Raw genomic sequence first — 11,503 nt, 5'->3', positions numbered from 1 at the left:
CCCCCCGCCCCCCCCTCTCTCTCTCCCCCCCCCCCCCCCCCGTGCCAGGGCAGAGCACACACGGAGCAACAAGATGGCAGCCAACATGTACCGGGTCGGAGGTGGGTACCGGGGCCGGTTGGCGGGAAGGGAAGGGCGGGAGGCGGCTTCTCCTCAGTTGTTGTTGAGGCTCCTGGTTCCCGGTCACTCACCCTCTTCCCCCCTCTCTCTCTCTCTCTCTCTCCCTCACTCTCCCCCTCTCTCCCTCCCTCCTCCTCCTCTCTCTCTCTCTCTCTCTGGCACCCCGCTGTGTGTGTGTGTGTGTGTGTGTGTGAGGGAGGGAGGGAGTGCGAGAGGCCGGGGCCTGAGGCCTGGTCAGCCACTCACTCACTCACAGCGGACACCAGACGCTCTCTCTCTCTATTTATTATTATTATTATTATCTCTCTCTCCCCCCTCTCGCTATCTCTCCCTATCTCCCCCTCTCTATCTCCTACCCCCCCCACCTCTCTCTCCCTCTCTCGCTATCTCTCTCTCCCCCTCTCTATCTCCCTCCCCCTCTCTATCTCCCCCTTTCTCTCCCCCTCTCTATCTCTCTTCCACTCTCCATCTCTCTCCCCTCCTCTCTATACCCACTTAGTATTATTATCTATATCTCTCTCTCCCTCTCTCTGTATCTCTCTCCCACTATCTGTCTCCCTTTCTGCCTATAATCTCTCTCTCCATCTATCTCCCTCCCTCTGTGTATATATATATATATATTGTTTCACCCACTAAACACACGGTCACTGCACTTTACAGCGTATCCTGTGAAACGCTCTTGAGACGCCTCGAAAAAGCGATGCACTGTAAAGTGTAGTGACTGTATGTTTGTGGGCGAAATGCGGCAGCGAATTGGGCAACAGCGACGTCCCCGCGCGCACGCGCTGGTGGATCGAAGTGGCCAAATTTATTATAATCCATATTATAACAGCAGTGTCCCACAAACAGCCGAGGAGTGAGGTGGTGGGACATTGTCAGCAGGAAGCAGGACCCCGATTATCCGTTGATCGGCGGATCGCTTCCAGGGGTAATAATCCCTTCACAAAAATAATAATTTGGTCGCTCAACCAGGACTGTTTGTGGGACGGGCAGCAGTGTGATGGCATTCTGCACTCATTTCCCCAGGGAGGTGCGAGCACACTCCCTTCCTGCCGAGGACTTCATCCCAGCCTTGACCTCGCCACATTCGGGGGTTTACTCGAGTGCAGAAGGGAAGTTGCAGCCCACTAGTGGAGGAGGGAAAAAGTGTCAGGTCCTCCGTGGAGAGAGAGAGAGAGAGAGAGAGGGGGGGGGGGGCATGTTACTTACTGCCACTTATTCCCGCAACTGGGTACTGTCACCCATTTTGTCCACACGTCACTGGTAAATGAGTCAATTATGTTGACTTTTTGTTCAGTGGTCGGGCTGTTCAGAAGTGGTACGTGTGATACCAACCTGCCTGAAATATTGGTTTTGAGGTTTATTATTGTGGAGTCCTGTAGCTCAGTGGTTAGAGCACTCGCCTGGTAAGCGAAATGTTGGGCAAGTTTCCTTCCTCCACCTCTTATTCGCCTCTGTTTACCCAGCAGTAAGTAGGAACCCGGTTGTTAGTCGATTGGCTGATCTCTTTCCGGGGGGTAATAATCCCTTCTGGGAAAAAAAATAATTTGGTGGCTCAATCCACGACTGTTTGTGGTCTGTTATAGGCATCGGCCGCCGTGTTTCATCCACAGAATATACAGTCAATTCACTTTACTGGGAAGCGCTTTGAGATGTTTCGAAGGTGTGATAGGGCTCTGTATCAAATGCAAGGATTAATATTATTATTATAATCGAGGAACAAAAGGCTTTTCCATCTCCTCTAACTCACTACTCCACATTCCATGGCCATGCCCACCACACCCAACCCTACTTTCCTTACATTATGTGCATACTTCTATTTCCTGAGTTTTCCATCAAACTTTTCAAACCCTTGTTCAATTTCCCTTGTTTACTTATATAATTTCCGGCAGAGCGAAACATTGGGCAAGTTTCCTTACTCCACAAGCCTCTGTTTCCCCAGCAGTACGAAGGAACCCGGCTGTTAGTCGATTGTTTGATCGCTTTTCTGGGGGTTACAATCCCTTCAAAAAAAAAGTCACTCAATCCACGACTGTTTGTGGGGACCAACAAAATATAGTCAATTCGCTTTACAGTGAAGCGCTTTGAGACATCTCAAAGACGTGATGAGGCGCTGTATCAAATGAACGATTCTTGTACTGTAGAGTGAATTGATTGTATATGTTGTGGGCGAAACGCGGCAGCCAATAGCACACAGCGGTGTCCCACAAACAGTCATGGATTCAGTGATCAAATTATTTTTATTTTTAATAATTTTTCTTACGGGTTTATTACCCCCGGAAAAATGATCCGTCAATCGACTAATAACTGGGTACCTACATACTGCTACGCAAGGAGACTTGCCTATGATTTTGCCTTGAATCGAACCCTGGTCCTCTTGCCTACAAGGCGAGCGCTCTTACCATTGTGCTGCGGGACTCCACTCTTTCCCAAATCCCTTTATATCTCCATTCCATTCGAATCGACTTGGCTTTAATAGCCTCTTGCGTTCCCCATTCTGATAGACACCAATGCAAGGGTTATTATATTATAAACAACATTTGCTGCACAGAAGGGTGCCATTGTACACTAACTGCATAAAAGACATTTATTTTAACCTTCCTGCCTCATAGTAACTTTGAGTTGAAGCTCCTTTGTTGCTGATTGACCAGCCAGTGGCAATAATCTCAGTGTTTACCTTCCCAATCCCCTTTTAGTTACGAACACCCTTAACCTCCTCTATTCCAGTGAACACAGTCTCAATTTTCTAAGCTTTCATTATAATTATATCCTCTCCTCCCTGGTATCATCCTAGTGAATCTGTGTTGCACCCCCTCCGTAGATGTGTCTGATATCCTTTGAGGTTCAAGTGCACTGTAAACTGCTTAAGCCTTGGGTTTATGTTTTGACATCATCTGAATCTGGGATTAGTTGCTAGCACTATAGTTGCTGGCCAGAACCACTGACATTGAACCCACTGTAGTAGAAATGCAGACTTTCAGCGCACAATAACAACAATAATCCTGGCATTTGATACGGCGCCTTATCACGTCTTCGAGACGTCTCAAAGCGCTTCACGTGATGCACTGCAAAGTGAATTGACTGTATATTTTGTGAGCAAACCATGGTCACCCATCTTAAACGTGGTATTGGGTTTCTGCATGTGTCAGTCAGATACTTGGCTGACCAAAGAAATATAGTTGGTTGGTGCGTGAGGTCATTAACACGGTTTACGAACAGCCAGTTCTCTCGTAATCTGTTAATCGCTGCACTTAAAGCCTGTTACCAATAAAATGCTTTTCCTTACGTTTGATTCAGAGCACAATTAATTCCATAGTTGCCAATAATTTTATTTTCAGACTATGTCTACTTCGAGAATTCATCGAGCAACCCTTTCCTAATCCGAAGGATAGAGGAACTGAACAAGGTAAGCAAGCAATTTTCTTTTACACGCACTCAGTATTTTTTTCGCCCAGGCTTTTGAAGCGAAGGTAAATACCTAATCCCACAGTAATGTGAGTGGTGTTTGATACAGCGCCTTATCACGTCGTTGACACGTCTCGAAGCGCTTTAGAGGATATACTGTAAAGTGCAGTGACTGTGTATGTCGTGGGAGAGAAAAGGCAGGCAATCGCGCCCAGCAGCGTCCCACAACAGTCATGGAGTGAGTGACCACATTTTTTTTGGAGGGACTATTATCCCCGGAAAGCGATCCACCAATTGACTGACAAGCGGGTTCCTACTGACTGCTGGTAAAGAGAGGTGTGTGTGTGTGGAGTAAGGAAACTTGCCTCAAGTTTCGTCCTAACCGGGAATTGAACCCAGGTTCTCTCGCTTGTGAGGCGAGTGCTCTTAACCACTACACTATACGACTCCCATGTTGCCTGCGAATGTGCCTGTTACCGCTGTGCTTTTGGGAGCACATGGATGGTTGAAATGTTTGGATTCAACTTCAGATTGTGAACGTTTACAGAATGAATGAATTTAAACCTGATTGCTGTGTCTACAGCAAGTGCTCCTTCACAATCATAGAATCTTACAGCACAAAAGGAGGCCATTCGGCCCATTTTGCCTGTGACGGCTCTTTGAAAGAGCTACCAACTAGTCCCTACTCCCTCCCCTCCCGCTCTTACCCCAACTGGTCCCTCACTCCCCCCGGTCTTACCCCAACTCGTCCCCACTCCCCCCGGTCTTACCCCAACTAGCTCCACTCCTCTCGCTATTACCCCATAGTCCTGCACATTGTACCTTTTCAAGTCCCTATCCAATTCCCTTTTAGAAAGCTACTATCAAATCTGCTCCCACCAGCCTTTCAGGCCGTGGGTTCCAGACCGTAACAACTCTCGGGTAAAAGAAAATGTCTCCTCGTCTGGTCTCCCCTGTGGTTCTTTTGCCGATTATTTGTGGCTATTTCTAAAAATCCTGGTAAATAGCCTTACTTCCCTCTGTCAGAGAGTGTGAAACTTCCACTTGCCTTCAGAGTTTCCAGAGTAGTAACTCTGTGTAACGCTGTTAAGTTAACGCAGCTGTAGGTTTTCTAATAGCTTCTCCGAGCTGCTTTGCATACTGAGCACCCTTTGATCTCCCGGTTAATAGCTGGAACAGATGGAGTCTTGTGCTCCTGGCTGCCTATAGTGATGCCAGGAGTCTGCCCTAGGCACAACGGTGTCTGTGGAAGAACCCATTTTGTCACCCCCCGCATCTCCCACTTCTATATTGACTCTTGTCACCGGTAGCTACCAGCTGCAGTTTAAACTGGGCTCAATCATAACTGTGGAGCCCTGTAGCTCAGTGGTCAGAGCACTCGCCTCGCAAGCGAGAGGACCTGGGTTTGATTCCCGGCAGGGTGAACCATTGGACAAGTTTCACACACGCCTCTGTTTACCCAGCGGTAAGGAGGAACCCGGTTGTTAGTCGATTGGTGGATCGCTTTTCCGGGGGTAATAATCCCTTCCAAAAGAAGGAATCATAATAAATTGGTCACTTCAATCCACGACTGTTTGTCGGACACTCCTGTCCGTAATTGGCTACCGAGTTTCTCCCACAAAACATTATTATTATTATAAACCGCACGGCAGAATTCCTGGGGTTGAACTGTTTTCTTATGTGCAGAGAAAGTTCAGTCTCAAACTCTAGTAGTAGTAAATAAAGTTGGTTCCTGAGCCGGGAGGGGCCGCAGTGTCCCGGGGCACTCACTGCTGATGGCAGCACAGCCCGGCCCGGCTCATCGGCAGGACCTGGAAGGGCCGATCAGTCCCTGGGGGCCGGGAATCCTCCCCCTCAGCTCCTGGTAACCCCACAGCCAAAGCCCCAACTAACTAGCGGGGAGGGGGGTTCCTAGCTGGAAAAGCAGAGGGAAAGCTCGGCCGGACAGCGCTCTCAATGGCCAAGCTATGGTGGCTTTAGCTGATTAGACTCCAGCAGTTACCCCAACACACTCTGCCCCCCCCCAAGCCTTGGCTCTTGCCAACCAGCGCCTAATACTCTCCAGAATTAGGTAAGCAGGGGGCGTCCCTCCAGGGAGCGAGAGAGAGAGAGAGCGCGCATTCCATCCTAACAATTTATCTAGAATTTCCATGTGTAGGGGGGGATGCATTTGACAGACATGCGGCTGGCCAAGAAATAGTACACAAATAATAATAATCCTTGCATTTGATAGAGCACATTATCACATCTTCGAGACGTTTCAAAGCGCTTCACAGAATATAACTGTAAAGTGAATTGACTTGTAAGTTTTGTGGGTGAAACGCTGCAGCCAATTGCACGCAGCAGTGACCACAAACAGTCAGTGTTTGAGTAACCAATTCATCAATATTATTTTTTTTGGAAGGAATTATTACCCGGGTAAATAACCTCCGTTGTCTTTGTGTTTTTGACGATTTGCAGACTGCGAATGGAAATGTCGAGGCAAAAGTGGTTTGTTTCTACAGAAGGCGGGACATCCCGAGCACCCTTATTGGACTCGCAGACAAACACGCAAGTAAGTTTTGGGGGCGTGAATCCCTTTTAATCAACAATAGCAACACATCACATTTACACACGGTCGAAGAGGAGGGTCTTGAGTCCAGCCTTGGAGGAGGCAACCAGCCGGAGTCAGCCGAGTGGAGGCAGCAGGTTGTGGGTTGAGGGGTAAGCAGGTCAGAGACTTAAAGGGGTGCCAGGGCGTGAAGGGATTTGTAAACGAGTGAGAAGAACTTGAAATTGATCTGTGATAGGGAGCCAGTGGAGGCTGGCGAGGGCTGGGGGTGATGGGGGGACGGGGTTCAGTGTGTGTGATAGGGAGCCAGTGGAGGCTGGCGAGGGCTGGGGTGATGGGGGACGGGGGTTAGTGTGTGTGATAGGGAGCCAGTGGGGCCTGGCGAGGGTGGGGGTGATGGGGGACGGGGTTCAGTGTGTGTGATAGGGAGCCAGTGGGGCTGGCGAGGGCTGGGGTATGGGGTATAGAGTTTAATGTGTGTGAGAATACATCACAGCTGCCTATTATGAGACAATCATAATAACCCTTACATAGAATTTAATTTTAAAAAATCCCTGCATTTGACACAGAGCCCTATCACGTCGTCGAGACGTCTCAAAGCGCTTCACAGGATACACTGTAAAGTGAATCGACTGTATATTTTGTGGGCGAGCGTGCAGCGAGTGTGCCTGGGTAGTATTTGAGGCTTTGCGCTGCCTGAGCTGTCCTCGTCTGGTTAACGCTGACGGGCTGCAGTGTCTCTTAGAACTGTAGTGCTGGAGAGAGGAAGATCGAGACGCGGTTCCCAATTACCGTTAGCGAGCCACGGAGTCCTGCTGACAGGTGTGCTGGTGTTCACAGCAGGGGCTGACAAGACAGGGCTCGACTGTGATCTCTTTCGCGGTCGAATAAGTCTGCCAACAGTCACCTACATAAATAACACTCAGTGAGTCATTGCCGGGGAACTAACTATTCCTGTGCCGGGGAATCGACCAGGTGTATTTCGGCAGCAACAAATAATGTAGTGCGGTGTTTGGAGCGCTCGCCTCGCAAGTGAGAGGGCCCGGCTTCAATTCCCGGGCGGATCAGATCAGGAGCAATATCTTACGCAAGTCTCCTTACTCCACCTCTGTTTTACCCAGTAGTAAGTAGGACCTCAGTTGTTAGTCGATCGGAGGATCGCTTTTCCAGGGGTTTAATCCCTCCACCCCCAAAAAAAATAATTCGCTTAATCCACGACTGTTTGTGGGGGACATTGCTGTGCGCAATTGGCTGCCACGTTTCGCCCACAATATACAGTCGACTCACTTTACAGTGTGACCTGTGAAGCGCTTTGAGACGTCGCGAAGTCGTGAAAATCGCCGTATCAAATGCGAGGATTAATATTATTATCGATGATTAACTGATGGGTTCAGAGAGGGAGAGAGAGTGTTTTTTTGTGTGTGTGTGTGTGGGGGGGGTGTCTGTATAATGCTTCCAAGCTTCCTGCTAGATCTGCTCAACTCTAATGACTTCCATAGGACAGGCACAAGACGAGGGGGAAGAGAGAGCTGAGACTGTTCACGTGACAGAATGCTTGCCCTGGGGCCACACAGAAGGCCTGTTTACCTGCCAGCTACCATTTTGTGCTTGTCTTTGGTTCTGCGCTGGTCTGCTTTCTGAGCTGACAAATGAAGGGAGATGAGGGGGGGGGGTGGGGGATCGTTAACAGACGCCGTTAACTCGTGTGCTCGATATCCCCATCAATAGCAGTTCCTCCCGAGCCTCCGTTCAGACACTTGTACACCGATCTGCAACAAAAATCCGTCGTCCTAGACCTGTCCCTACGTCCCACATCCGCAATTATTTTGCTTTTAAGCTTAATTTAACCCCGTGAGAGCCGGACTGCAGTGCAGCGTTGAGCTCCGAGGCATCTTGCTTGAGTGGGTTGGGTTTCAGAACGAAACCGGCTCGACGTTTCCCCCCCAAATTACAACCCCTTTGTTTTGAAATTTCGGCTCAGGCCGGATAGACCTGCTTTGCTTCCTTCCTCTGTTGTCTTCTTTTGTACCCCACACCCCACCCTCCTCATAACCTGTGGAGTCCTGTAGTGCTGTAGCTCAGTGATTAGAGCACTCGCTTTGCGAGCGAGAGACCTGAGCTCAATTCCCAGCAGAGGGCGAAACCTCGGGCAAGTTTCCTCACTCCACACAGAGCCTAATAATAATCCTCCAAAACCAACAACAATAATAAATTGGTCATTTTCAATCTACGACTGTTGTGGGACATTGCTGTGCGCAATTGGCTGCTGCGTTCGCCCACAAATATACAGTCAATTCACTTTACAGTGTGTTCTGTGAAGCGCTTTGGGACGTCCTCCCGACGTGAAAAGCGCTATATCAAATGCAAGGATTATTATATTATTATAGAGCACTTTCCCTCGCAAGTGTGATGACCTGGGTTTCATTCGAGGCGAAATGTGGGCAAGTTTCCTTACACCGCACACTTTTTAACCTGGAGCAAGTAGGAACCGGGTTGTTAGTCGATTGGTGGCTCCAAGTCCCCCCACTCCAAGCACTGGTCCTCCAAGTCCCCCCCCACTCCAAACACTGGTCCTCCAAGTCCCCCCCACTCCAAGCACTGGTCCTCCAAGTCCCCCCCACTCCAAGCACTGGTCCTCCAAGTCCCCCCACTCCAAGCACTGGTCCTCCAAGTCCCCCCACTCCAAGCACTGGTCCTCCAAGTGCCCCCCACTCCAAGCACTGGTCCTCCAAGTCCTCCCCACTCCAAGCTCTGGGTCCTTTCTCCTCCAAGCACTGGTCCTCCAAGCTTTGGACCTCCAAACTTTGGTCCACCAAGCTTGGGTCCTCCAATATATTCTCCTCCAATATATCCTCCTCCACGATCTAATCCTCCCAAGCCTTGGTCCTCCAAGATCTTCTCCGAGCTCCAAACCTCTCCTCCCGCTGGCACTTTCTGCTTCTCCGCGTTAGCGTCAGTCACATGGCTGCCTCTCGAGGGTGTCGAGTTAGCTCACGTCAGCCCTGCACAGAGAGAGAGAGCGAGCGAGAGAGAGAGAGAGAGCGAGAGAGAGAGAGAGAGAGCGAGAGAGAGGAACCAAGAAGAAAAGAAAACGGTTACTGACTTTTAGGCAATATCCTGTCCCCAACAACGTGTGAAAAACAGAATGAACGAAGGCCACTTGGACTTAATTTCCATTTATAATAATAATAAAATAATAATCCTTGCATTTGATATATCGTCAGCTTAGACTACATGAGCTCCAAGTCCCGAAGTAAGGCTTGAAGAACAACAACAACAATTTACCTTGACACAGAGCCCCTCACGCAGGGTAGCATCCCAGAGTGCTTGACAGTGGTGGAGTTCGACGCCGAGCCGGGGAGGAGGGCGGGGGAGGTGATCGGCACGGCCGAAGAGGAAAGTCTTCGGGTGCGACCTGGAGATGGGGAAGGAGGAAGGGGGCAAGGCGGAGGAAGGGAGGGATAGAGGGAGGGAGAGAGTGACAAGAGTTTCAGGGCTTAGTGGCTGGAAACGCGGCCACCAATGAACCCACAACCTTTCACTTTTATGCTTCACACTTGAGGTTGATTCGCAGTATAGAGACCCTGCCAGATGTGTGTTGAATCTTCCTCAGTTACTCCAGATGAGGACAGCAACTATTACCCGGTGCTGCCCTCTACTGGTAAGTATTGGGTGTTACAACACATTGACACACTGGGCAAGTGGCCACAGCATTAAGTGAACGGCAGGTCTCAGCTACTAATCATCTTTCGCCCACGAAATACACAGTCACTCCATTTTAACCATGTTTTTATACTATATCAAATGCAAGTATTATTATTATTATTTAACATCCACCTGAACAGGTGACCGTTTCAAGTCTCATTCGAAAGGACAGCTTTTCCGGGGGTAATAATGCCTTCAAAGAAACAAATAATAATAAATTGGTCATTTTCAATCTACGACTGTTTGTGGGACATTGCTGTGCGCAATTGGCTGCTGCGTTCGCCCACAAATATACAGTCAATTCACTTTACAGTGTGTTCTATGAAGCGCTTTGGGACGTCCTCCCGACGTGAAAAGCGCTATATCAAATGCAAGGATTATTATTATTATTATTATTATTATATTGCTAAGCCGGGAGGAGACAGGACCAAGCGTTGGTGCTGAGATCCAGGCAGCTTTAGTCACTGCTTAAAGCTGATAGTCATAGCCACTGCAATATGAAAACCCAGTGAATGGAAACATGGCAAACTATCTCTCTGGCTTCTGTTGACTTCCCCATAAGAAGATACGGAGGTCGATGTCCACAAAGGGGAAGCCAGGCAATTTCCTTCTCTTGAGCAAACGCACATTTTATTAACTTTATCTCTCTTTCTTTCTTGAGGCAGAAATATCACCACCACATTTAAAGGGACAGAGTCTGTCTACAAAGCTAACAACAACCACAACAAATGACCTTTACACAACATGTTTCATGTCAGGAGGACGTCCTAAGGTGCTGGACAGTCAGGGATTTGGATCTGAACTGGGGGTTGAGATCAGGAGTGGGGTGGAGGGCGGGGGGTAGAAGGGTGACTGGAGGCTTAGTTGAACAGGAGGGTCTTGAAGGAGTCAAGGAAGGGGGTGAGGAGGAGGGACTGTGGTATGGAGTTCCAGAGGTTGGGGGCAGAAAGGCTGAAGGTCCGCCCGCCGATGGTGGGGTGCACAAGGCTGGACATATGAAGCAGGCCGGAGGTCACTGAGCAGAGGGCACGGCCAGGTTGGTAGGGGGTTAGGACGTCAAGGAGGTAGGGAGGAGCAAGGACACGGAGGGATGTGAGGACCGCTGGTATTTAACAACAATAAACTCGATTCTGATATTTAAAGGCTCAGTGTTCCACAAACTAAGCCCTTTGCGATATTTCCTCACTCGCCCACACTACTTCCTCCGCTCTGCAAACTCGGGCCTGTGTTGTATAATTTTCTCCACCCCACCAATGTGCCTCTGCTGTGTGGATCTCTTTCCGCCACATTACCTCAGTCTCACCCTCTCTGCTTCAGTTAACCTTTTCCAATGCCCCCCATCTAGCCCCTCAAGACGGTCTCTTTCACATGAAAGATGCTGTGTAAGGTTTCAGGGTGACAAGATGATGTGTCAAATAGACGTTTTTTAAGTAATAATAACGACAATAATAATCCTGGCATTTGATACAGCGCCTTATCACGTCTTCAAGACGTCTCAAAGAGCTTCACAGAATGTGCTGTAAAGTGGAGTGACTGTATTTTGTGCAAGAAACACACAGCCAATTGCACACAGCAGTGTCCCACTAACAGTCGTGGATTGAGTAACCCAATTAGTATTTTTTTTAAGGGTTTATTACCCCCCCACCCGGAAAGAGATCCGCCAATCGACTTCCAATTGGGTTCCTACTTACTGCTAGGTAAACAGAGACGTGTGCGTGCGAA

The 11,503-nt window shown here is 49.0% G+C and overlaps 1 protein-coding gene and 1 non-coding gene across 2 annotated transcripts; both read left to right on the top strand.

Moving 5' to 3' along the window:
• Positions 1-50: 50 nt before the first annotated feature.
• Positions 51-7,870, top strand: LOC121851795 (metastasis-associated protein MTA3-like). The gene is made up of 4 exons (XM_042345879.1): positions 51-101; positions 3,459-3,526; positions 5,986-6,213; positions 7,805-7,870. The coding sequence occupies exons 1-4, from the start codon at positions 74-76 to the stop codon at positions 7,868-7,870; spliced, it is 390 nt and encodes a 129-aa protein (XP_042201813.1). The 5' UTR covers positions 51-73.
• trnaa-cgc lies at positions 4,877-4,949 on the top strand. The gene has a single exon. It is a non-coding gene; the product is annotated as a tRNA-Ala (tRNA).
• Positions 7,871-11,503: the final 3,633 nt, after the last annotated feature.

The sequence above is a fragment of the Callorhinchus milii genome, unplaced genomic scaffold (assembly GCF_018977255.1).
Source record: "Callorhinchus milii isolate IMCB2004 unplaced genomic scaffold, IMCB_Cmil_1.0 Scaffold139, whole genome shotgun sequence".
NCBI classification, from domain to species: domain Eukaryota; kingdom Metazoa; phylum Chordata; class Chondrichthyes; order Chimaeriformes; family Callorhinchidae; genus Callorhinchus; species Callorhinchus milii.
This window is presented reverse-complemented; position numbering and strand designations above follow the sequence as displayed.

Coding starts and splice junctions, on each gene's coding strand:
- LOC121851795 (XM_042345879.1), top strand. CDS start 74: ATGGCAGCCAACATGTACCGGGTCGGAG. Junction 102..3,458: donor CAACATGTACCGGGTCGGAG/GTGGGTACCGGG, acceptor TTTTATTTTCAG/ACTATGTCTACTTCGAGAAT. Junction 6,214..7,804: donor CAGCCGAGTGGAGGCAGCAG/GTTGTGGGTTGA, acceptor CCCCATCAATAG/CAGTTCCTCCCGAGCCTCCG.